The sequence below is a fragment of the Schistocerca nitens genome, chromosome 2, assembly GCF_023898315.1.
Source record: "Schistocerca nitens isolate TAMUIC-IGC-003100 chromosome 2, iqSchNite1.1, whole genome shotgun sequence".
In the NCBI taxonomy this organism is placed as follows: domain Eukaryota; kingdom Metazoa; phylum Arthropoda; class Insecta; order Orthoptera; family Acrididae; genus Schistocerca; species Schistocerca nitens.
Window position 1 is genome coordinate 839,289,173 of NC_064615.1, and position 27,615 is coordinate 839,316,787.

Here is a 27,615-nt window from a genome sequence, read left to right on the forward strand (position 1 = left end):
AATTTGATAGCGCCGGCATCGAAGCCTATCGAGACAACAGTTTATCATTCCACAATTTTGTTGGTAGAGTTCGTCAGGGTCACACGTCATGTGGGTAGAGAACCGATAGGTTCAGGAGAGCCATACTAAACGCCACGCAGGATCAAGCGACCCAATACGACTAGCTCCAGAGATGACTGATATATTATTCCAAAAGTCACACATCTTCGTAGAAGCAAGTATCCACACAGTGTTACATCTATTGTGCTATGGACTGTCGGCTTGGCGATCTTTGTTGCAGATTTCTTTTATGCAGCTGCCCAGAGACAGTCTTGGGCACAAGAGTGACATAATTTCGTCTTTTCAGATGAATCCCTGCTGTGCACATAGTTGGTTTCTATACCTTACTGACTATGCGAAAGCAGCTGCTATGTTATTGACGTATAGAAGCTGCTGGTGGTGCCCAATGACTGAGGTCTCCGTGACGTTGATTTTCTGTAAGATACGGCAAGACTGCATATTGTTCAAACTGCTCTGACATACGTACGGAGGGCGGTCGACTGGTACCCTGGCCGCCACGTTCTCTTAGATCCCCAGCTCACTGAAAGCGTTTGGTCACAATTTGCCCAGATAGTAGCATGCAGCTACACGCCAACAACTACGATTGATTTACTACTCTACAGAGCTTGTCTGTCATCCAAGGACATTTAGACTCGATTACGAGCTTCGGTACAGGATTTGTTGCTGATAAAGATGAAAACCATATGTACTAATTTCGCACACTATATCACCCGAATCACCTAAGGAATTAATTATGTTCGTCGCATTACACTGTATCCGCACGCTAAGCAAAATTTCGCTCTTTGCTGTCCTTCCAGACGTAATTGTAACGTCTGGCTGTTTACATAACCAAGAAGGAAGTCTATTACTGGTGTTGACACCGCAGAAAGAGTGCATGGTTAGAGTTTAACGTAAGGACATTGGGAGTGGAACACTGATGAGTTGGACACGGGGTGTCTCGGAAGAAATTGGTCTATCTGTTGGGGAATTAAGTCAAGTTATAACAGATGAACATTAGGGAATTTACTTGTTAAAGTAGATAAACTGCACCTAATAACGGACGCTTGTAAAATCACAAGATTTTTATGTTCGCAATAGCAAGTGTGCACATATGCTTCTTACGTTAAATAGTTTGTACTGCCGCCATAAAAAGTTAAAAACTGAGGTATCTGATGGTTTAGGCGTGTATTGTACTGAGAGGTAGTAAGAAATTTTTCATCGTTTTGTGTTGAGGTCGTTGACGTGGCAATCGTAATTCGCTAGGGTTTGAAATGCTACCTAGAGATGATAAGCTACATAAAACGGAAGAAGGTACTAGAACAAGGGAATACCACGACTACTTTTAGCCATCGACTTAAATACATCATGCAGATGTCGTTTGAAGTGAAAGTGTAGGTACCGTCAAGTATTTCTGTACAAATCGGCGCAGGATTCTAGCTGGTGTGCAGCTCAGTCTACCTCGAGAACAGTAGCACAGTTTCTATTTTAAACACATTTTAATACGAAGTTATTTATTAACGAGTGAAACCATTAACCATTGATTGTTTATCACCAAGTACTGCTATTAAACTACAGCATACTTTCGCCTAAAAAAGTTTATAAGGACAGATTCAGGATTTTAATTAATTAATTAACTCTTAATACAATTTTTTTTGTTTAAATGTATGCAACACAGTGGTTGGTACATATATTATAAATTTTGTTTTTATTTAGGCTTTTCTAGAAAAGCTTGCATGGCTTCACGGAACACTTTCACCTCTTCTACATATGTTTGATTACAACTCTCAATTCGTGAAAGCCACTCAGCTGTATTTTTGTACTTGTATGGATTAAATTCCGTTTTTGGAATAACCTGTAACAGAGAATAACACAATAGATTATTACTGAGTAAATGAACAATTTCACATTTATGTTGGAGACTTTCAAAACAGAATTCCGTAGCATTGCCTCAATGTATTTACAGGGTGAAGAAGCTCAGATAGGGAACATTAAAATCATTCAGACCTAGTTAACATAACGACGTAAAGTTTTCGCTAAGTTGAAACACATGCCTCTGTAGCGAATTTTCTAACGTATACATGTAATTTTAACATCTTTAGCTCTCGAATTGTCACCAACGTTCTGTGAACGTGGAGAAACCTTTATAAGAGGACTTCGACAACTCATCATGTGCGCAACTTGACCAAAGATTAACAAGATGGAACCAGAATGAGATTTTCACTCTGCAGCGGAGTGTGCGCTGATATGAAACTTCCTAGCAGATTAAAACTGTGTGCAGGACCGAGACTCGAACTCAGGACCTTTGCCTTTCGCGGGCAAGTGCTCTACCAACTGAGCTACCCAAGCACGATTCACGCCCCTTCCTCACAGCTTCACTTCTGCCAGTACAAGATGGAAGCTTGTAAATCGCCTTCCCGTCGTGAGGCGATGCCCCATAAACCTCTTCCCTGCTGTACCGAAAGTATTCAGACATGTAACTCGTATGTTTAATATAATGACTATCATAACATGTGCTCGAAGTGTTGACCTTGAGCACATACATTCTACTAAGCTATTATAGGTATAAGTGCTACACCTTGAAGTTTATCTGGAATTATGGTAGCACAAACCTATGTCATATGCCGTTTCTTGTCTTAGGGAGTCGACCAGATTTCTCATGTCTGTTGAGGTTGCAAGATGAACGATGTATCAAACGATATCAAATTATCTGTGTAGTTATGTCTGGCGTGGTCGGAACATCCTTCTTGGGTTGCTTAAGCCCAATGTAAAGTCTTACAATAACTACGGTAGTTTTTCTGTTGCAAACTGTATTTGCTTGTGGCTGTTAGTGTTCCCATTAGTCTTGAAAGAACGCACTAAATGATGAGAGATTGAATTTTCAATTGACGCTTTATTCAGAAATAAAGTATTGCACAGAAACGACGCATAATTTGGCAGTTTTTGTAGACAATATTCGGAAACTGATTTTAAAAATCATTGCAATGTAGCTGTTGATGGAGGAAAATTTGGAAAAAATGAAATGCATTACACTATAGTATTCGCAGGCTTGTATTGTATGTTAACCGGGGGCCTAGTAACGACAGACAGGCTCCATCCCCGCCGCATCCGCAGTGGTCCATAATCACACGACGACTACCGCAGTCCACTTCACCCCTCCGCCGCCCCACACCACACCAGCCCCGGTGGAACCCCCCCCCCCGGAAACGTCTCACACCAGACGAGTGTAACCACTACGTTTGTGTAGTAGAGTAATGGTGGTGTAAGCGCACGTGGAGAATGCCGACATAGTGTAGCTGAGGCGGAATAAGGGGAACCCGCCTGCATTCGCCGAAGCAGATGGAAAACCGACTGAAAACCATCCACAGACTGGCCGGCTCACCGAACCTCGACACAAGTCCGCCGGGCGGATTCGTGCCGGGGACCGGGCGCTCTTTCCTAATCCGGAAAGCCGTGCGTTGGACCGCACAGCTAAACGGGCGGGACGTATTCGCAGGCTTACTCCATCGTTGTTCGGGGATGCTTACCGGAGTCCCTAGGCGTCGATTAAGCCTAGTTACGCCCCTAAGAGGCAGCAGGGTACAGGCACTCGTCGGCATTGTGTGTTGCCTATCGTCCAGTCATCTGCTCTGCTTGGAAGACGGTATGCCGCGGAAGATCAAAGTTCCTGATTCACTTCAAAAAAAATTTTTTTCACCGTTTGGAGACATTGTTATGGATTTTTCGTTGAAAACCACTATATAAATTTACTGGGTTCGTAGTACGCCGGGCATCAGTTTAGTAGACTTTGTTAGTTCCGTGAATTCTTGTTATCCTAGGGCCGTCAGGTACTGAAGTATAACTAGCGTTGCTGTGATTTATCAATCCTAGACGATTCTCGCAAGGAATTTGAAACGTGCTGTGAGATCAGACTTAAAGTACTAAAAACAAAATATACCTATTGTAGATACTTAAGACTGAGTCCTAGAATGATAATGATCGCATTTAATGAAAGGCTGACTGATTTATATACTACTACAGTGCCACGCTAGACGCTCATCTCTTGAATCATAATGCTTATGTCGACGACGAAAACTGTATTCGAGTATAAACTGAGCTCTCTTTCCCCCGTTAAATTTTAGTTTTTTAAGTTATTAGGAATTGTATAAGAAATGACATATTACAAAAAACATAAACACGTGAAACAAGAAGTAGAATCTTATAATATAATTAGTGGAAACCAAAGCATTTACATTGATTCAGAAGAAACGTAAATGAGGGAACTCATAGCAGTAAAGAGGATTCTGTCTTAAGAGGCGTAATCTAATACAGTAAATCAAGAGGAATGAGGTGGATCTAGCAGTGTCAACATGGCAATTTCAATTCTCTTATAACAACCATGACATTAAAGTATTACCTATTGTACAGTCCAGTCACATAACGTGACCACCTATCAAACGCCCGAATGAGCATCTTTTTCAAGACGTACCGTTGCGAGACCTGCAGGAAGATTGTCAATGAGCCTTGGATGGTAGCGACAGGGATGTGGAGCCATGCCCGTTTCGGGCTCTTCGGTTGAGGATTCAGGGCGAAAACAGTTGATCGAGGTGGTAGCTTAGATTCTAGACTGAGCTGAAACCTGGGAAGCTCAGTGGCAGGGAGGTACGGTAACTTCACCCTGGTGCTCTTCGGAACGTGCACATAACTCCGAACTATGTAGCACGTTACGTTGTTCTACTGGTGGGTGCCATTGTGCCGAGGAACAAACTGCATGTAGGGATTGACATGCTCCCCAAGGATAGCTGTATATGTGTGTTGATCCATTGTGCCTTCCAGAATGACGAGAGGACCCACGGAATGCCACAAAAACATTCCCCAGACTATTGCACACTCTTCCTCTGATAATTGGTGCAGGGTCTTTGATTTCAGACATTTCCTCCGCAGACTCCAGCACCCATCTGTCCGATGGAACATAAAACGGAACTCTCCTAGAAAGGCTAGCTGTCACCAGTATGTGGACGTCCAGTTGCGGCACTGGTTTGCAAATTCCTGCCTTCGTCCCCAATGAACAGCAGTAATCAGGAGTGCATGAACCAGGTAGTTGTTGTGGAGACCCATACGCAGTAACGTTCGCTAAATGGTCGTTGAGAAGACACTTTGGTAGCCTCTTGGTTCACCTGAGCAGTCAGTTGCTCCGTCTAGTAGCACGTCTAGTCGCCTGTACACCTATTCCCAACCGTCGTCCACCCCTGTCATCTATGGCCCGCGGTGCACTACAGTTGCCTCCGCGCCAGTTTGGATAGTGCTATTTTGCCTTCCATGATGTACTTTAAACACGACGGATTAGAAACAGCCGTCTCGGAAATGCTTCCATGTTTGGCCTGAAAGTCAATGATCAGCCGTTTTTGACATCAGATAAATCGCTCCGTTTCTGCACTGCGACAACAACATGCTTTGTGTATCCTCCGCTGAGTAACACCCCAATTATAGAACACACAATGAACGCCATTTTGTTGCAAAAAGAAATAGATAAATCACTCATCCTGACAGTGATGACAGCTACTGACAACAAAATTTACACTCTTGACAGTTTGATTAACAAAAATGTTTTTTCACGATAAAGGATGACAACCAAAACAGTTGCAGGATAAAAATTTATTAATATTCTTGACCAAGGTTTCGGTACATATAAATATACCTTCATCAGAAGTAAAAAATCTACAGTTACATCATGCAATGGAGATTAGTAAAACAATTGTGCCAAAGGCGTCGTCAATAATTAAGACATCTTCTCCATTTGTACAACATGACCATGGGCACGGGGTCAATGCGAACAGTTTATCACCAGGACATTGCCTATGAACTATCGAGATACTTGATATATGTGACAGAAAAATAACTCGTGTGATTTCTGATTTGTAATGGGACTTAGCCTTCGTGATACTTAATAGTCACGAACATCAAAGGACACAAAAAGAGACTCATCATCGAGATAAACTCAATTATTAGACTTGAGTAGGCAACAGATAAACGCAATCACGAAGAACTTACAATTGCGCCGTGTTGTCAGAAGCTATCGTCAAAGTCAGTGAAAAGTGATTTAGTGACAATTTAACTGTCAACAGCAATAAGTGTACATCGAAATACGACGCATTCTCAACATTGCCCAATGGTATGTTATCTCTGGAATTACGTCGTGTAGTAGTTGAATACGCGATGCCTTGAAGAAGGAATAAAAATCAACAACTCAATATCCTCACTAAATCATGATGTGGCATCGGCTTGGATGAGGGATTGATGATTCAAGACATTATATTTTCAACGTTTGAATACCCATTCTCAAACCGGGCATAAGAACTACAGTCAGCAAGTTCGCGTAAACTGAAAAGTCTGTCGCAAACACCCAAAGGACTTTTTGTTATCATTTAAGATCAAGGGAGTCATCGCGTTATCGAGTGGTGCAGTCGCTATATTTATAAGTGGAGAAGATCGTTAGACATCGAACACCATTGCTTTAATTACAAGCAAGGGCGACGCACACACTCCGGCGTGCTGCTTCGTCGAAACGTTGATATCAGTTTTGAGAGACAGTATCTGAAAAATAACCAAACCGTGCGAGTAGTTTGTTTTTATAATAGTTACAGATTGGTGTTGTCGTGATCGACAGACGCCTTTCCAAATCTCGACTGGGATAACTATCACCATCGAGCCGAGACAAAACGTCACAGCTGCTAGTGCCGTCACCTGCCGTCTGTAACTGGTTGTTGTACTTTGACGTCGAAAATAGTCGGCGGTCATATGAATGTGACTGGACCTTTTACTTTTGCGTTCACTAATAGAGACTAATTGCGCCTAAACAAAACAACATTACCTGAGTTGTTGTCACGACTACAGCAGCAGAGTAATCAGCCAGAGTCACATCCTCCCCGGCGAGCCATTGATTTCCTTCAAGCATTTTGTTCCAAGTTTCTAGCCCATCGTTTATTTTATCCACATGTGTCTGTCCTGGTGGTTTTCCAGACATAACTGAAACCTGAAGGCAAAAAATTATTCACAGATCTTAATTAGTAATTATAGAGGCAAATTTAAGTGAAAAGCTTCTCATTATGACAAAAACGTGAAAAATAAGTGAAATTGTACATTACATTTTTATAGTTTGATAAACTGGAGCTACTTTGCACCAGTTTTCTTACATATGGTTAGAACATTAATAAAGAGACTCATTTCAGATCTTATCTGCCACAGGTAGGAAGATGGACAACTAATTACAAAACATTCATTCTGTTACGCGTTGTAAAAATCAGCAGTATCTCAGTGAATAATATTGGCTCAGAAACGTGAATATCAGCATTCACCCTTTCAAGAAAGTGTCTAGCATAAATTCGTCAAACAAAAAGAAAAATAGCTTGCCATCATGCTCAGACATTCGATCAAGAGCTGGATAAGACTTCTTGGAGATTTTTAGGTGCATTACTCTAGACAATACACGTCCAAGTTAATCTTCAAAATTTTGTAGTGTCATCTTCACACCTTCGGATTTAAGTTGTCCTCTCCCGTCTAGTAAAATAACAAACAACTTCCTCCCTACACCCCTTAACCACTCACTTGACAAACGGTTCTGCCCGTCATATAGATTACATTAAAATCGTTGCTGAGACTTCCAATCCAGACTGTCGCCTGAAACATTTGTTTCCTTTCTCTCCCAGAAATTCCTACAGTGCCTATCTACATTATCCAGTGGGCAATTCTGTTTTATAAAATTGATTCAAATGTTTGAAATGGCTCTGAGCACTATGGGACTTAACATCTTATGTCATCAGTCCCCTAGAACTTAGAACTACTTAAACCTAACTAAACCTAACTAACCTAAGGACATCACACACATCCTTGCCCGAGGCAGGATTCGAACCTGTAACCGTAGCGGTCGCGTGGTTCCTTGAAAACTGACGTACTGCGAACTGGTAGTGCGCAACCTCTAATTCATTACAGTACTGCAGTGCACGTGACGTTAGGAAGAACGATACGATGCTCCTCCGAACATACATGCATGTCCGAGGAAATACTGCAACATTCTTCTTATCAATACAGGTACTGCTACATCCCATTCATCTGCCGATACCAGGCAGTGACTTTCAGTGTTCTATCCTGTATTACATAATGCGTGTACAAGTACAGACGCAGGAACAGACGCAGGAACTAGAAACATGGAATTTTGGGTCTGGTCGTGGCTCGTACACGGATAGCCAAAGCAGCCGGCACGGTAGCTATCCTCTGTACCAAAAAAAAAAAAAACCCTGAATGAAGTATTCAATATTCAATAATGAACTTGAAGGGGTGTCATGTGACGTCCACCCAGACCAAATGATTTGAATAATTACGAAAAAAAAAAGATGCAGTTAAGGCGGCTGCTCGCGTAAAGTAGTATATCCTGGTTCAAGTCCTGGTCCGACACTAAGTTTCATTGCTCTCATTCCCTTATACAAACTATACAACTGATGGTTGTTCGAATTCACAACTGCGAATACATTTCAAGCACTTAATATGTTTTTCTATTTGCTTGTTTAGTCACCTATCGCCTACGTATATTTCAATTAATCACTTTACCGATTTAAGCTTAGCTGTTATCTTCATATGTGTTTAATTCATTTAAAAAAGCTTCGTACTGATGTATAAACATATATAGTTAAGCTCTTTAAATATCATGAAGTCATTTAACGTATTTCTATGAATCTACATATCACAATGGTAAAAAAGACTGAATTCAGAATACCACATTGTGCTATTATATAGAACGTGAGGGAGGGTGTACAGGAGAATGAGAAAGGCGGTGGGAGAAAGAGGAGGAAGACATAGACCAAATGGGTGAACAACAACGCACTATGCCTCTACTTATTTTACTGTGGTCAGTCATGTAAAACTGGTATTTTTAAAAATATAGGCAAGAGCGCAAATGATTAAAGACAGGAAACTTTTAAAAAATCGTAAATACTGAAAATGATAAATTTTTGAAAAACTATGTAATAAATTAAAGGCTTATGCACACGTCAGCGGCTACAGTGGAACCGTAAAAAGTATATACCCCTTTTTCGCGTCATTTAGCATTCTAAGCATATATTCTAGGAAATGTTACACTAAAATCAGTGCTCATATTAAAACACAAACATGTGTGTAAACAAATAATTGACAAAAGTGTGGAGAAGTACATTTTAAATGAACATTTGTCATTCATGAAAAAACAGAGCGGGTAACCTCTTAGGAGATATAGAAGATGAAGATAAGGGAATGAATTTCTCAGTTGACTTGATAGTTACTGATGAAACAGCGCTGTATCGAAGCAATTAACTGCTATAATTCGCAATAATTGGGATAGCCTGTGGGAGATATGTAAATAATTAAAACAAAACCATTGAAAATTACAATTTCTATTATCGATTCCTAGCTCATCACCTGTTAGCATGCGGTATGGTTTCAGGCTAGTGTTTGCGTTCCTTCGTTGTGTTTGAAACTTGCATTACATAGTATTGGACAGTGTAACACCAGACGAGGTGCAAGCAGACAGAAATCAGTAACGGCAGTAAAAAAAATAATGAAACTGTGAATTAACAGGTTTTCATTAACATGTATGAGCTTTTCACATACTACAACATTATTGTAGCTAGAACCATCGCAACACTTACCCAGATATTTTCCACAGCTCCATAAATATCAAAGTCAAAAAACAACTTCTGATCAACAAGAGCTCGCTTTTGAGGCTCCCTTGGGTATAGAGAATCGTCCTTCCCGTATTTTGATGTCAGATACATTGCAATGGCATGGCTGTAAAAATAAAATAATAATAATAACGTCCAGAAAACAGAACAGCCATGGAGAGTATTATAAAAATCATCAAGCACTAAGAGACAAAATATAATAAGTAAGTGGTAGGAGTGATGAGACGATACTAAAGTCAGATTATCTGAACTGCAATATATTAACTGCAGAAATACAAGACAAAAGAACTAATAGTACAATCCCACTATTCATTGTTATAAGCCTATATTTGGGACTGCTCACATATTTGGATGCAATCTGGAAGACAGTTTAGCAGTCCTATCTTAGCTACATTTCTGAAGTGTGCTCAATACTAAAATTTCGCTATTGGGTCAGAGTAGTGTTCCTTCCCGATGACCAAAATTCTGTGAAGGCACAGACTGAGAAATGCTGACGTTTCCCGGAGTGACAATAGACACTTCTCCGGCAGATTTGGAACTTGTGGAAGTGGAGTGACATTAAAAGATTGTAAGAAATTTTTACCTTGTTGTGTCTATATTGCACGAAATCTGGAGAATCTTTGGTGTGATGATCTAAAGAGATACCGAGTGGGTTCATTAAACGAGACCATGGTCACATTATTTCTTTCTTCATTCTTATGCTCTTGCTTTAATAACTTCGATATCAACGGCACGTTGAATTCCAATCTTATTTGCGTTAGCTAGATTCACAACACAATTTCTTAACTGCTGTGTATAATCTGCGAGGCAGCCTCTTATGCCGTGTTGGAGTATCATCTACTCATTTAATGCTTCTGCATGAAACGATCCCATGGCATCAACGGCCAGGTGGCCCAGGCTGGGATTATTCAGGATCCTGATGCAAGTCTTTCTGTTTCACACCACTTCGGCGACTTGCGCCTCCTTCTGATGCAGATGATATGAAATGATTGGGACAGACACCTAGTCCCCAAGCGAAGAAAATCTTCGACCCGGCCGGGAAATGTACTCAGGACCCTACAATCTATGACGCAAACCACTACTCTACACCACAAGCTGCATGTGATTTTTACATGAGTTAACAACGCTACAAGTTGCTCTCGTTATCATACAGTGAGATGGTTAATTTACTGTGGTGGTCGTTACGCACAAGTTCATGTAGAAACTTTTCATATACTCTTCTTTCAACAGCTCCCTCCAACATATTTTATGCTTCGACTACAGCTGTACGAGTAATCTAATTCATCTTGAAAACAGTTTTACAGTAAGCCCGATTTAAAAAGGGCATACGGCACGGGTAGAGTCTCTTCTACTGTTCAACCTGTAGATCGGAGAAGCAGTGACAGCAATTAAAGAAAGGTTAGGAAGTAGAATCGAAACTTAGGATGAATGGATGTGAAGAATAATATTCTCTGATGACATTGCTATGTTCAGTGAAAGTAATGAAAGGCTGCAGGAGCTGCTGATTGAAATGAAAATATCCTGAAAACTGAATACGAATTGAGAATAAGCCAAAATAAAATGAAATTAGTGATAAATTTAACACTGAAATTGGGGACCACGTAGCAGACAAAGTATAGGAATTGTGGTATTTTGGATGCGAAACAACTCGTGACGGAAGAGGCAAGGACGATATAACTACCAGACCAATCAGACTAAATACGGCTAAAAACAGCATTCATTACTGAAGAGGTTTACCAATAGAGCTTTATTTCGGCCAGTAAGAGCCGAAACGCCGTACTCACAAGGGAACCTCCCCATCGCACCCCCCTCAGATTTAGTTATAAGTTGGCAGAGTGGATAGGCCTTGGAAAACTGAACACAGATCAATCGAGAAAACAGGAAGAAGTTGTGTGGAACTATGAAAAAAATTAGCAAAATATACGAACTGAGTAGTCCACGTGCAACATATGCAACTTCAAGGGTGGTATGCGTGACTAGCTGCGGAATAAGAGGTCCACGGTTTAAGTCTTCTCGCGGCTGAAAATTTTAATTTTTTGTTTTCAGACAATTATTATCTGTCCGTCTGTCTTTTGGGAGTGATAATCACATCCACAAGAAAACCTAAATCGGGCAAGGTAGAAGAATCTTTTTACCCATTCGCCAAGCGTGCAAGTTAGGTGGGTCGACAACATATTACTGTCATGTGACGCACATGCCGTCAACAGTATCGTATAGAATATATCAGACGTGTTTTTCTGTGGAGGAATCGGTTGATCTATGACCTTGCGATGAAATGTTTTCAGTTCCCATTGGAGAGGCACGTCCTTTCGTCTACTAATCGCACGGTTTTGCGGTGCACTCGCAAAACACAGAAACTAAACTTATTATAGTGAACAGAGACGTCAATGAACGATCGGACAGATCATAACTTTGCGAAAATAAAGAAAGTAAATTTTTAACTCGGGGGAGGACTTGAACCGTGGACTTCTTGTTCCGCAGCTAGTCACGCTAACCACAAGACCACGGCGCTCCTGGCTGCATGTTAACCTTGAAGTTGCATATGTTGCACGTGGACTACTCAGTTCGTATATTTTGCTAATTTTTTTCATAGTTCCACACAACTTCTTCCTGTTTTCTCGATTGATCTGTGTTCAGTTTTTCAAGGCCTATCCACTGTTCCAACTTATAGCTAAATCTGAGGGGGGTGCGATGGGGAGGTTCCCTTGTCAGCTCCAGAGATTTAATAAAATGGAGCACGTCTGCAGAAGCCTCCTCTTGCTAAGGCCCCCCTCCCCCCCACCACGCTCCCTTTTTCCCATTGTGGAAGTCAATTTACTGGACACACGTTCACCTAGCAGCTACAATGAAATGTTGTGGTTTTATTGTTTTGATTATAAAAAATTATCTTTCACATATTTCAATTCCAGAACAGTATTTTGTGAAAAAACTGATTTCTCGTTGTAAGTTTTATCACAAGTTTCCAAAAATCGATATTTGTGATTTTTATGGCTGTTGGTGGGGCGAGTGGTGAAGTTATATGATTGAAGTGATGAATTCTGACATCTAAAAGTTTAGAAATTAAGCATTAATATCCTATTCAGGAATCGATTTGAGGAAGTAATTTCGAAATTTGTGGTAAGTTCCTATGGCTACCCCACGCGGGAGGAAGTAATTATTGAAAATGTACGTCTGGAGCACAGTATTGTATGTACTGTGGGGAAACCGGAAAAAAAGAGAATATAGGCGTTTGAGACATGATATTACAGAAGAATCTTTAATACTGAACGGACTAATAACATCAGAAATTAGGAGATTCCCCGCGAAAGAATAAATGAAAAACTCTGACAAGAATAAGGGACAGCTTGATGCGACATACGTTAAGACTTCAGGGAATAACTTCCGCGATACTAGAGGGAGACGTAGAGGACAAAATGTTGTGGAGAGATAGAGTATAGACTATAGCCAACAAATAATTTAGAACCTCGTGGTGTAAATGCTGCTCTGCAAAGACGAGCTTGGCGGTGGAGGGTAATGTGGTAGTCCACATGAAACCAGTTACGAGAATGAAAGTTGATGACAACAGAAAATTAACTTTGTACCAACTTAAATGCAATAATGCCTTTCAAACACATATACACAGTTTTACATTCAAAGTATGTTATAACGACTCATTATCATGCAGGTACAACAACATACGACAAACAAATTGTCACTGCAATGTGCAGAATGGCTGATTTCGGGGAGGTCACCAAACAGCGATGTCGCCGGTGCCATGGGATTAAGGAAGGATGGGGAAGGAAGTCGGCCGTGCCTTTCAAAGGAACCATCCTGATATTTGCCTGAAGCGATTAAGGGAAATCACGGAAAAATGTTCTAATGTGTGTGAAATCTTATGGGACTTAACTGCTGAGGTCATCAGTCCCTAAGCTTACACACTACTTAACCTAAATTATCCTAAGGACAAACACACACACCCAAGCCCGAGGGAGAACTCGAACCTCCGCCGGGACAAGCCGCACAGTCCATGACTGCAGCGCCCCAGACCGCTCGGCTAATCCCGCGCGGCAATCACGGAAAACCTAAATCAGGATGTGGCTAAGCCATGTCTCCGCAATATCCTTTCTTCCAGGAGTGCTAGTTCTGCATGGTTTGCAGAAGAGCTTCTGTAAAGTTTGGAAATAAGAGACGAGGAACTGGCAAAACTGAAGCTCTGAAGTGGGGACGTGAGTCGTGCTTGGGTAGTTCAGATGGTTGAGCACTTTCCCGCGAAAGGCAAAGGCCCCGAGTTCGAGTCTCGGTCCGGGACACAGTTTCCATATGTCAGGAGGTTTTTAAATCAGGATGGCCAGACGCGGGTTTGAACTATCGTTCTCCCGAATGCGAGTCCAGTGTGCTAATCATTGCGCCACCTCTCTCGGTAAATCAGAATGTCACTCTCATCTATGACGTTATGAAACACAGAAATTTTCTCTTTTTCCATATGGTAAACATAGTGAGAAAAAATAAAAAAAATTAGTTATAAAACCCAAATTTTGGTGAATGAGTAGCCTGTGAGGTATGAAAACCCTCGATCGAATTTAGAACTAAATTCTCTTATTTTCCCTTTCCTTTCCCCCCCCTTTCCCCCCCTTTCCCCCCCTTCCCCCCCCTGTAAAAACTGAGTCTTACTATGATTTAACGTTAGTTTATTTTCTACAAGCCATGAACTGAGGTCATGTACTGCTCTACTTGAAACGAGTCAATGTTGCACCCAACATCCTTTACTACCAAGCTAGTGTCATCAGCAAACAGAAATATTTTAGAGTTACCCATAATACTAGAGGGCATATCATTTATATAAATAAGGAACAGGAGCGGCCCCAACACTGATCCCTGGGGCACCCCCCACTTGACAGTACCCCACTCAGATCCCACATCACAGCCGTTATCAACATTGTGAATAATGACCTTCTGCTGCCTGTTGCTAAAGTAAGAGGTGAACCAATTGTGAGCTACTCCACTTATTCCATAATGGTTCAACTTCTGGAGCAATATTGTGTGATCAACACAGTGAAATGCCTTTGTTAAATCAAAAAATAGGCCAAGCGTTCGAAACGTTTTGTTTAGCCCATCCAGTACCTTACAGAGAAAAGAGAATATAGCATTTTCAGTTGTCAAACGACTTCTAAAGCCGAACTGTACATTTGATAGCAAATCGTGTGATGTAAAATGATCAATTAACCTTACATACACAGCCTTTTCGATAACTTTTGCAAACACTGATGGCATATAAAAAGGTCTAAAATTATCTACATTATCCCTTTGTCCCTTTTTATAAAGTGGCTTTACTACTGAGTACTTTAATCGCTTAGGAAACTGACCATTCCTAAAGGAAAAATTACAAATATGGCTAAATACAGGGCTAACATGTGCAGCTAACATGTGCAGCACAGTACTTTAATATTCTACTAGACACTCCATCATAACCATGAGAGTCCTTAGTCTTCAGTGATTTGATTATTGTCTCAATCTCCCTCTTGTCTGTATCACAGAGTAGTATTTCAGACGTCAATTTCGAAAAGGCATTTGCTAAGAAATTTATATGGTTTCCTGTAGATACTAAATTTTTATTTAATTCACCAGCAATGCTCAGAAAATGGTTGTTAAATACTGTACATATATCTGATTTGTCAGTAACAGAAATATTATTACTGCAAACTGACTTTATATCGTCAAACTTGTGCTGCTGACCAGACACTTCCTTCACAACTGACCATATGGATTTAATTTTATCCTGTGAATTAGCTATTCTATATGCATACCACATACTTTTTGCCTTGCTAATAACATTTTTAAGCACCTTACAATACTGTTTGTAATGGGCTACTGTAGATTGATTGTGACTACTTCTAACATTTTGATATAATTCCCACTTTGTTCTACATGATATCCTTATCCCACTAGTCAGCCAACCGGGCTGTCCATTACTGCTAGTACCCCGTTTAGAATGTTCTAATGGAAAGCAACTCTCAAAGAGCATGAGAAATGTGTTATGGAAAGCATTGTATTTATCATCCATATTGTCGGCACTATAAACATCTTGCCACTCTTGTTCCTTGACAAGTTTTGAAAAACTCTCTATTGCTGTTGGATTAACTTTCCTACGTAGTTTGTAATTAAATACATTGGTTAGAGTACAAATACCTTTTAGTGTTAAAATTTGTGCATCATGGTCTGAAAGGCCATTCACCCTTTTACTAACAGAATGCCCATCTAGTAATGAACAATGAATAAAAATATTGTCTATGACTGTGCTACTATTCCCCTGCACCCTAGTTGGAAAAAACACAGTTTGCATCAGATCATATGAATTTAGGGGATCTACCAACATCCTTTTTCTTGCACAATCATGTACAAAATTAATATTGAAGTCACCACATAGAATTACTTTCTGGTACTTTCTACAAAGTGAATCAAGAACCCTCTCTAGCTTAAGCAAAAATGCTCTGAAGTCGGAGTTAGGGGACCTATAAACAACAGCAATTAGAAGTTTAGTTTCACTAAATTCAACTAATGCTGCACAACATTCAAATATCTGTTCAGTGCAGTATCATGATACGTCTATGGTCTCAAATGAAATACTGTTTTTTACGTACAGAGCCACTCCCCCACCCCGCAAGGAACTCCTTGAGAAACAGCCAGTTAATCTGTAGCCTGGTAAAGGAAGCCTCTGAATTATCAAATTATTTAAGTGGTGCTCAGATATACCAATAATTTCAGAGTTAGAATCTATTAGCAGTTCACTAACTTTATCTCTAATACCTCTTATATTTTGATGAAATATGCTAATTCCTTCTCTACTTGGAAATATTATATTCTCTGGAGGTGAGCCCTTAGTTAGAGGCACTTCCTTTAAGCAGGTGTACTTATCAGCTGACTTCAGTCTACAAAAGGTGCAGCTCTAACTACTATAGGAATTTTTCCATGAGTGATACCACCACCACCACCACCACCACCACCACCACCCACACCACCACCACCCACTACACTGTCACCTATAAGCTTAGCCAGCCTCCCCTTCCCATACCTATTGAGGTGCAGGCCATGCCTAGTGAAACCCCATCTACTGATAGACCCAACTGGCACCACTGAGAGGTGATCCATGCCCTCCGCCATCAGTGCCCTCCCCAGCCCCACATTAACGCGCCGAACAGCCACATTAAGGTGAGGCCAATCATGACGCTGAAACAGTTGCACGAAATGCACATTAGTACCACCAGTTTGAGTAGCTATCTGAACCAAGTCACCACTGACATCATATTCCCCGTCTGTATCGAGGCTGTTCCCTGCACCACCCACTATCATTACCTGATCCTCTTTCGTAAAATTCTTACATAACTCCCCCATGCTTTCAGACGCCTGAGCCAACCCTGCACTAGGCTTCACAATGCTGGTGACCTGGTACTCACTCCCCAACACTTCCTGCAACTGCTGGCACACACCTCTACCGTGGGAACTACCTAGCAGCAGAACCTTCTTTCTGCTAGACTTTGCAACTAACCTAGGCCTCCTAATAGCCGAGGACTGCTGCAAGTTACCTACATCTACGGCTACACGAGGCTTCTCTCCACTCAGCTCTGACAGTTGGTCGTATCTATTGCAGGTATGCAAAGTAAAACTGTCTGAGTGCCTCCTCTTCCTAGCTACCTTCTTGCTAACTGCCAGTTCCCATTCCCCACCACCCTTCACCCTCCTCAACCCACCTAATTCCTTCTTTGCGCATTGTAACTGCACCTGAAGGGCACAGATCTTACGCTCCTGCTCCTCTATTAACTTGTTTCTACTACAGATTCTACATTCCCAGGAAAGGATCTCCCTAAAATGACCACTGGCTTCCCCACTGCATTCCCCCCAATGAAAATACTTTGAACAAATCCCACACCGTAATCCACTACTTACAAACCTACGACAGAGCCCACACTTTTCACTCATGGTAAATTTTACAGTTACTGAAAAAAAACTATACGTCTAAGTTACCAAAGTTCAGTTACACCAGTAGAACTATTTAAGAACTAACAATAATGGTCTCGAAATTCTCTGCCTACTAAGAAAGCAGCTACTTGTATTAATACTACTACAACACAGCCAATACCAATACCAGCAAAACTTCACAAAATTATTAGCTACAAACAATAAATTAAAACTACCACTGTAACACTAAGCGAAGTTAAAACACTATATGAAAATTTTACTGAAATATTTCACTAGAAAGAATAATAAACGTCAGTTGAAAACTAAAGCTGTAGGTAGGCTGTTTATGTTTTCTTATTGGCAACGTTACGTAGCGCTCTATATGAAAATCACTGGCTGTGCTGTGTGCAGTCTGTGGCTAGTTTGCATTGTTGTCTGCCATTGTAGTGTTGGGCAGCGACAGCTGGATGTTAACAGCGCGTAGCGTTGCGCAGTTGGAGGTGAGCCGCCAGCAGTGGTGGATGTGGGGAGAGAGATGGCGGAGTTTTGAAATTTGTAAGACTGGATGTTATGAACTACTATATATATATGATGACTTTTGATGACTATTAAGGTAAATACATTGTTTGTTCTCTAGTAAAATCTTTCATTTGCTAACTATGCCTATCAGTAGTTAGTGCCTTCCGTAGTTTGAATCTTTTATTTAGCTGGCAGTAGTGGCGCTCGCTGTATTGCAGTAGTTCGAGTAACGAAGATTTTTGTGAGGTAAGTGATTTGTGAAACGTATAGGTTAATGTTAGTCAGGGCCATTCTTTTGTAGGGATTCTTGAAAGTCAGATTGCGTTGCGCTAAAAATATTGTGTGTCAGTGTAAGCACAGTCTTGTATAATTGTTCTAAGGGGACGATTCAAAGCATGAAAATTACTAACGACTTCAACACACTGAAAACTCTCTAAAACACAGCGAGCGAACGATACAAACGGTTATTAAGTCGTTATTTCGCCACAAATGGCACGCAACATCGCTGAAATCTATTAAATTTAATAACTGTATTACAGAGCACAAATAAGTTTGTCAGTACATAGCTTATAACCGCTACAGCTGCAGTGCACGCCGCAAAATGTAAACACACTACTGAGGCGCGAGGCTTAGACGAACGACGAAAGCAGACTCACAAGTAACAGACCACTCGAGTCAATAACACAGGAAGAAAGAATGAGATTAATGAAAATCCACTAATAAGTTACTTTTACGCAAGTATTAAAACAAATTAACTTTAAAATAAGTAAATGAAGTCTAAAATTTATAAAATATTAACGAGCTATTTCAACAGCAGTGAAGCACACGTGACGTCACACCAAATGTCTTTAGTATGTCCGTCGATAGGGTCTCGCCGCTCTTTTCAGTTCTGAACGCATAATGGGCATGTAAAGATTTCTGGAAAACAGCGCAGCCCTCGTAGATGACGCCTGTAACACATTTCGCGTTTGTGTTACCTTCCTCATGATAGTTCTCGGCCACAAACTGTAGGGACAGTGAGATCACTCCTGCAGCGTTTTCGACGGAAAGTGTTTGATCACCCATAATACAACCAGGCCTTGGCCACCTCTGATATTCATCGCTGCTCACATGAACTGCTCGCTATGAAAACAACGTTTTGACACAAACAGCAAGCTGCAGATCAACGCAGAGACTTGGCAGAAAGAAGAGGCGGCTGCCTTCTACGACGAGGGTGCTGGAAAGTTGGTACACTGTGGTTTGCATTTCGCGACCAATCGGATCTTGCTTTCCGAATAGCCCTCGTACTTACACATAACGACATGAACATTTAAAGATTATGATCTGACATGAAAAGAGATAGCCGCGCGCATTAGTTAGCCTCTTCAGGGATTCGGGGATGTGTGTCAGCCGCGGATCGAACACACCTGGCGGATTAACGATGGCCCGCATCTCGTGGTCGTGCGGTAGCGTTCTCTCTTCCCACGCACGGGTTCCCGGGTTCGATTCCCGGCGGGGTCAGGGATTTTCTCTGCCTCGTGATGGCTGGGTGTTGTGTGATGTCCTTAGGTTAGTTAGGTTTAAGTAGTTCTAAGTTCTAGGGGACTGATGACCATAGATGTTAAGTCCCATAGTGCTCAGAGCCATTTTAACCATTTTTTTTTTTATTAACGATGGAGGCCGGAGTACCAGCGAGACCGAGTGCGGATTCTAGGCGGTTTCCCACATCGGACTAGGTGAATACCAGCTTAGAAACCATGTTCCTCCTCAGTAACATGATTCGCAGACGCTTCGAAAACGTTCACACACATTCACATTGGATAACACTAGACCTTACCTAAGGGGAAAGGTGTGGCACCAGGAAAGGTGTCCAGCCACCATCTTCTACAAACATTGCCAAATCTAGGTTAACATGCCGATTCTTTGACGATACGGAGTAAGGCCAGAGAAAAGAAGGTGAGAAGAAGGGATGGTAACTGGAGTTCTACAAGTGAAAGATTCAAAACCCAGTGAAGTTAGACGCGGGTTAATATGCTTTGGGTAGTTAGGAATGACGTATCATGGCCACACTATCAGTTTAAATTATTGGTTACGCTCTGAATCACATACTCATCAGTGAAAAACAGAGAACACATTCTCCTGGGAATCAAAGCAACAACCCGACCAGCGCAGTTTTCAGTCGTTACCAACACAGAAGCTGACGATTTTTAATAACGAGTCAATCTGATACAGTGCTTATTGTTTTGTTGGATTCCATTAGTTTTCTGGTTCTAGAAATTCTGCTGGCCACGAGATAATAAGGCATTTAACATCAAAATAATCATTTACGCGACGTCAAGATACCAGCAGGAAACAAGAACATACCGTACACAGAAGCGACGCCCTTTGGAGACAACAACTCTGAACAGCTACGGCGGCGCGATGTGTGTATGGGCATTTCAGCCAGCAGTCCTTATCTTGTATGCGGTAGATAGCTCGCAGAATGGCAGACAAGTCAGCAACGACTGTTACGCTAAGCCAGACTACATCACACATACTCATAAACTTCATTGCGGAGTGCCATCGTGATTTCAAAAAGAAACAGCTCGTGACATGCTCTCTGTTTCTAATTTAGCACCCACAGAATTGTGTTAAGACAAAACTTCGTATTAGTAAAATCCCGAAGTTTATTTGGGGTAAGATGCTAAACACCTGTTCTCTAGCCACACCGATTGACGTAATTGATGATTCTAATGTATCCGCAATACCTATAATTTCTACTTTATTTCAAACAGTCTGTGATTTCGCATGTCCAAGTTCGCGAAAGTTGTACCGTGTGCCCCTGGGAATGTCAATTAGTAAAATAATTAAATAAAGATTAGTAACTATGAGTAATAATGAAAAATGTAAAAAGACATTCTGCAATTACGTTGTCGACAAAGTGTGGCAGCGAATCTTATTTACAAATGTACATTTTTTACAGCAAGTTGCTTAAAAACTGCTTTACAGCTTCCTGCACGAGATACGGCTCCGAGTACGACATATACGTAATCTACAAATAAATTTCAAATATAGCAATAACAGTTGTTGTAAAAATATCAAGAAATTCAACCAGAACTACAGTTCAGTGATTTCTTTAAGCCGCTTCTCGGCCGATCTTTTACTAATACCTTTTGAAGCATTAAAGAGAAAGACCACTAAACAAAGAAATATTAACAGTTGCATACAATATTCACAACGCGACTCCACGATAATTTCTCATGCTTTCCATCTGTGATAAATCCCTGAGGTAATAATTCTATTTGTTATATTGTTACGTACGTAGTTACGAAGCATACACCTAGATGCTTCACACTGAATCGTAAATAATAAGAAAGATGTATTGATCGTGAACAGTATCTAAAAGAGCCCAATTCACATTATTCCATTTACTGATGTATAGATACGAACACAATATAAAAAACAGCTAACAAAAAGTACTTCATACACATTTGAGTTTCGTTCTGACTGCACGCTACAATGAAACTACGTAGCACTTTAGTGCTGGTATCTGACCCGGCCTCGGGCAGAGACCTTTGATCTGTTTCTCCCGAAAGGGTTAGAAACTGACAGCTTCACATAATTTTAAACGACGAATTATTTGCTTAATGCAACTTAAGGATTCTAGTAGCATAGGTATCTCCATAACTGTAAGAAACTGCATTCTCCGCGTTATCTAGTAAAAAGTTTGCGAAGATATCTGGAAATCTGTTGAATCTGTGTTCAAAGACTGACTGCACCTGCTTGACAGGTACTGCTGCCACTTTCCGCAGAGTAATGACTCAATGACGAAGTGTCGTAATACAACGGGCGTGTAAGAATTCTTTGAAGTGCAGGATTACAGAAAAGCACAGATATGTCTCAAACTGTTCGCTGTTAACGTATTCTCGATCTGCAGTGACAGTTCTGGCAACTTTCCTATCCTCATTTGTAAGAATGTAATCTTTTTATGTACTACTTCCTTGTGTATTTGTCGTGGGAAAGGATTCACCTCAGATGAAATTGTCCGCAGCCCGTGGTCTAGTGGCTAGCGTTGGTGCCTCTAGATCACGGGGTCCCGGATTCGATTCCCTGCCGAGTTGGAGATTTTCTCTGTCCAGGAAGTGGGTGTTTGTGTCGTTCTCATCATTTCATCATCATTATTGTCAATCGTGACATTGGCTGCATTGGATTATGTAAAAAAAAACTGGACTGTGTAAAACTTGGGACATTGTACGGGCGCTGATGACCACGCGGTCGAGCGCCCCACCAACCTAACATCATCAGATGAAATTATATCTACCGAAGCATAAGTCGTTTCCTTAACCGAACTTCTTCGGGTTATCGACATTGAAATGACTAACCACTTTAATATTTGCCTCCTTTTTGTAACAGGTGTTTCAAATTGTTCTACCTACTGAATGTTTTTAGTTCGTAATTTATTAAGTGTATGAACAGCAGTGAGGTGCTAAGCAGTTCTGTTATGTCTTCATTCTATGCAGAAGCCTCCTAATGTCTGCAGTTTTTTATAAGTAACGTTGGAGAACCGCTCTAAACACGTACTAAAGTGTGCGTCTCTTACGAGGGCTATTCCGAAAGTAAGGTCCGATCGGTCACGAAATGGAAACGACTATGAAAATCCGATAAAGCTTTGCACAGATGTGTTGGGTAGTGTCTCTAGTATAACCCCAGTTAGCATCACGTCGCTCTTCTCATTTCTGAGCTCGCAGTGAGTGCGTAAAGATGTCTAGAAAATAGTGTCTGCCGCCAAGTACGGGGGCCTGGTGAGAAATTTCCCCTGAAGCTATGCAGCTAACATTACATAACTGTCGTGCTGTTTCGTCTTCAAGACAATTCTCAGCCGCATTCTGCAGGGGCAATGAAGATGCTCCTGCATCGTTTTCAAATGGAAATGTGAGATTACCCACAATACAGCCCGTAATTGTCTCCCTCTGAGTTTCAGCTCAGGTCACATGAACCGCTGGTTATGAAGACAACATTTCGGCACAAGACAACGAGCCGTAGGCCAGCGTAGAGAATTGGCGGAGAGCACTGGCGGCTGCCTTCTATAGCGAGGGTATGGGAAAGTTGGTACAACGCTACGATACACGTCTAAGTCGGGTCGGCGACTATGGAGATAAGTAGCTGCAAGGTGTATCTAACTGTTGCAAATAAAACATTTTTGATTTTTACCGTGGTTTCCATTTCGCGACCTATCGGACCTCACTTTCGGAATAGCCCTCGTATGACGGCGGCCGAGTTTAGGTTCGTTCTGCGCATCTGACGTCACAAAACACAGTCAGCCAATGAACAGAGAACGACGTTGCCAGAACTCGACTGCAGTGCAGAGCACGGACGAGTGTCTTCAGTTTTCGAAACGTTCAGTCATAAATAAAGTAATAGAACAAAAGCAATGTCTTGATAGCAGACTTTCTTTTATAGAAAGTTTGGAAAAAGCGTTCTTTATACCAATTGCTTCATATTCTATTAATTAATTAAACCAAACAAGCAATAAGCCTCCTAATTCAGGCGATAGCAAGGAAAAGTGTTTGTATCCTTCTCACTAACTGCTTTTTCGCAATAAAGAACAGCGGTAATTGTTTATTTCCTATTGTACTTCATAATCATACCAACAGTGTTGTCGGTATTTTGCGTAATATTTTAAAGTCCTCTGGGAGATATATTGAACGACAAGTTGTGTTAGCGTAATTGTTACAGGTTGTGGCTGCTGAGTGAAAGGTTTTGAGTTCAAACCTTGCTTGTTGCTTAATATTTTCTTTATTTTAAAAACAATATCGAAGTGTCTTACTTCATGAATTTTATTCGTTTGAATGTAATTTTTTGAAATTTCTAGTGGCAACTAAAATCGACCATTCGGAAAGTATACGCTATGGACTTTTAACTTTGCAAATTCTTCAAAATTTCGTGCAATGGTTTACCACATCTAATGCTGCACAATAACTGAACATCGAAATAAAATTAAGTGCTTTATGGGGGGAAGGTATCAGTCAAGAAGATGTGAAAAAATCAAATTTTTTGGCCAAATAGTTTTTGTGAAATCGAATGATAAAGTGTGTCAAAGCAGTCGAAACACCGTGTGTCTGCACAGGCGAGCAGTGCAGTGATGACAAAATCGCACACAGCGCGGAATGCGGGGAGCACGTCTCTGTAGCAGCGAAAGGGTTAATGCGGCCGTGGTGGCTTTACTTCATTAACTGCGCCCCCCCCCCCCCCCCTCGCTAAACGTAAGTTTGCGAACTATACTATGGCGCTGCTTCTCTTGGTGCGTACAACTGGCAACGCAGCAATCTCCCGCGTTTGGACGGGCATGCGCGAACCGCCAAGATAAATCAATTGAACTATAGTGTGGGAGGACAACTTGCTTTTAAGAAAGCTGTCCATGTGAAGCGAACCGTCAAGGCTAGAAGGCTCGTTTTCGCAAATCAATCCTATGTACATTACAAAACAGAGGAACCACAATGATCGTAGGAACATTGTGGTTCCTCTGTTTTGTATTGTACATACAATTGATTTGCGAAAACCAGCCTTCGAATCGAACACTGATGGTAGATTCCATGTACCTCTCTTTGAGGCCATTGCGCCAACACCATTTTAATCCTATAATTTCTGAAAAAGCTGACAATATTCGTAGGAACATTGTCGTTCCATCAGTGTTCGATTCGAAAGCTGGTTTTCGCAAATCAGTTGTATGTACAATACAAAACAGATGAACCACAATGTTCCTACGAACATTGTCAGCTTTTGCAGAAATTATAGGAGTAAAGTGATGTTGGCGCAATGGACTCAAAGAGAGGTACATGGAATCTGCAACCAGTGTTCGATTCGACGAACTATGTCAGTGCTATAAATTGGTCCAAAATGCATAATGGTGAATGAAAACTGAAATTAGCTCACTTTGAATTATGGAGGAGACCTGCCACCTTGATACACAAGCACTAAGAACATCTCATATGGTAACGAGCGTACTAATTAGTCGTATGAACGAAATAAGTTCATGTTAATGTTTTGTAAGTGCTGAAATACGTTATTTTAGTTGTCGTCTTGTAGAAATGATGATGGCTGTAAAGCCCAAATCGCTTATCTTTTCAAATAAAATTAAATCTGATCTACACTGTGAATTCTACGATTTATTTCAACAGAAGTAACAGCAATGAAACCTGATAATTGACTGAAAATATTTTTGGCGTAGATTAACTGAATTTGTCTTGGTGTTTGACAGACTGTGACGTGAAGCCATATTTTCTGATTTGTTATTTTGATTGACAGTAGCTATACAGAAGTTGTTTCACTTATAAAATTATCATATGATAAGATTTTTATGCCACTGGCTAGTGTGTACGCAGCTTCTATTTTAGATAATTCCACGAACTGCAGCCTTTGGTCACTACTGGCACTTAAAATTGCTGCACCAAGAAGAAATGCAGATGGGAAACGGGTATTCATTGGACAAATATATTTATACTAGAACTGACATGTGATTACATTTTCACGCAATTTGGGTGCGTAGATCCGGAGAAATCAGTACCCAGAACAACCACCTCTGGCCGTAATAACGGCCTTGATACGCCTGGGTATTGAGTCAAACAGAGCTTGGATGGCGCGTACAGGTACAGCTTCCCATGCAGCTTCAATACGATACCACAGCTCATCAAGAGTAGTGACTGGCGTATTGTGACGAGCCAGTTGCTCGGCCACCATTGACCAGACGTTTTCAATTGGGGAGAGATCTGGAGAATGTGCTGGCCAGTACAGCAGTCGAACATTTTCTGTATCCAGAAAGGCCCGTACAGGAGCTGCAACATGCGGTTGTGCAATATCCTGATGAAATGTAAGGTTTCGCAGGGATAAAATTAAGGGTAGAGCCACGGTAGTAAAACATCTGAAATGTAACATCCACTGTTCAAAGTGCCGTCAATGCGAACAAGAGATGACCGAGACGTGTAACTAGTGGCACCCCATACCATCACGCCGGGTGATACGCCGGTACGGCGATGACGAATACACGCTTCCATTGTGCGTTCACCGCGATGTCGCCAAACATGGATGCGACCATCATGATGCTGTAAACAGAACCTAGAGTCATCCGAAAAAATGACGTCTTGCCATTCGTGCACCCAGGTTCGTCGTTGAGTACACCATTGCAATCGCTCCTGTCTGTCATGCGGCGTCAAGGATAACCGCAGCCATGGTCTCCATGCTGCTGCAAACGTCGTTGACCTGTTCGTGCAGATAGTTGTTGTCTTTCAAACGTCCCCATCTGTTGACTCGGGGATCGAGACGTGGCTGCACGATCCGTTACAGCCATGCGGATAAGATGCCTGTCATCTCGACTGCTAGTGATACGAGGCCGTTAGGATCCAGCACGGCGTTCCGTATTACCCTCCTGAACCCACCGATTCCATATTCTGCTAACAATCATTGGATCTCGACCAACGCGAGCAGCAGTGTCGCGATACGATAAACCGCAATCGCGATAGGCTACAATCCGACCTTTACCAAGTCTGAAACGTGATGGTACGCATTTCTCCTCCTTACACATCACAACAATGTTTCACTAGGCAGCGCCGGGCAACTGCTATTTGTGTATGAGAAATCGGTTGGAAAGTTTCCTCATGTCAGCACGTTGTAGGTGTCGCCACCGGCGCCAACCTTGTGTGAATGCTCTGAAAGTTAATCATTTGCATATCACAGCATCTTCTTCCTGTCGGTTAAATTTCGCGTCTGTAGCACGTGTAGCAATGTTAATGGCCAATAGTGTATTACAACGGTCAACAGTAACTGAAGACCTCAAGTAAGTAGTCTTTTTCTGGTACGTCTCACGGTTGCAGTATCAGTCAGTCATATTCTTATTGGGAAATTGTTAGCAGCCAGAACAATTTCCTAAAATTCAGAGAGCTTGAATTCCTATTCTAGTCAAAAAAGGTAACCTATATCTGGCATAACACGAATGTTAAATTAAACGAATCCGGGCGAATGCAAATGGTACTGACACTTTCTTCACACTTACCATTCACAAACGGAACGTGACAGGAGCCAGACTGTACAGTGGCTTAAGGAGTACAGAGCTAGATGTAGTACAACTTGGAAACGCTAATAGTGTGTTACAGAATTCACGCCACGCAAAATGACGCCCTCAGTAGTATCGGATTCAGACACTACACCGCCCAACATACGTTAGTAAGTCACTTGTACTTAAACTTTCGTAGCAAGCAAACGCAAGAGTGAAGCTGCATTTCTTTCTTCATCGACTACATCTGCCGACTGAAGATCCCACTGTTAATTTGAAAAAGTGGTACCATCTGGAAGGAGGAAGTGTTTTTTTCATCTGCCGGTGATAAACTGAGGAAAGACCGATTTTTACATTCACCCCTGTCAAAGGATCCCGCCTGGTAACGTCAACATTTAAAAAACATCGTTTACCTCACCATATCCTTTTTCATGT

The 27,615-nt window shown here is 41.4% G+C and overlaps 1 protein-coding gene across 1 annotated transcript in view; it reads right to left on the reverse strand.

Annotated features, from left to right (window-relative positions):
• Positions 1 to 1,744: 1,744 nt before the first annotated feature.
• The window catches only part of LOC126235380 (glutathione S-transferase D6-like), a 35,152-nt gene continuing 9,281 nt past the window's right edge, over positions 1,745 to 27,615 (reverse strand). The window contains exons 2-4 of the mRNA XM_049944102.1: positions 9,693 to 9,831; positions 6,887 to 7,048; positions 1,745 to 1,891 (exon numbers count right to left, since the gene is read on the reverse strand). Coding sequence (XP_049800059.1) covers positions 1,745 to 1,891; positions 6,887 to 7,048; positions 9,693 to 9,831 — 448 coding nt within the window. The remainder of the gene's footprint in view (positions 1,892 to 6,886; positions 7,049 to 9,692; positions 9,832 to 27,615) is intronic.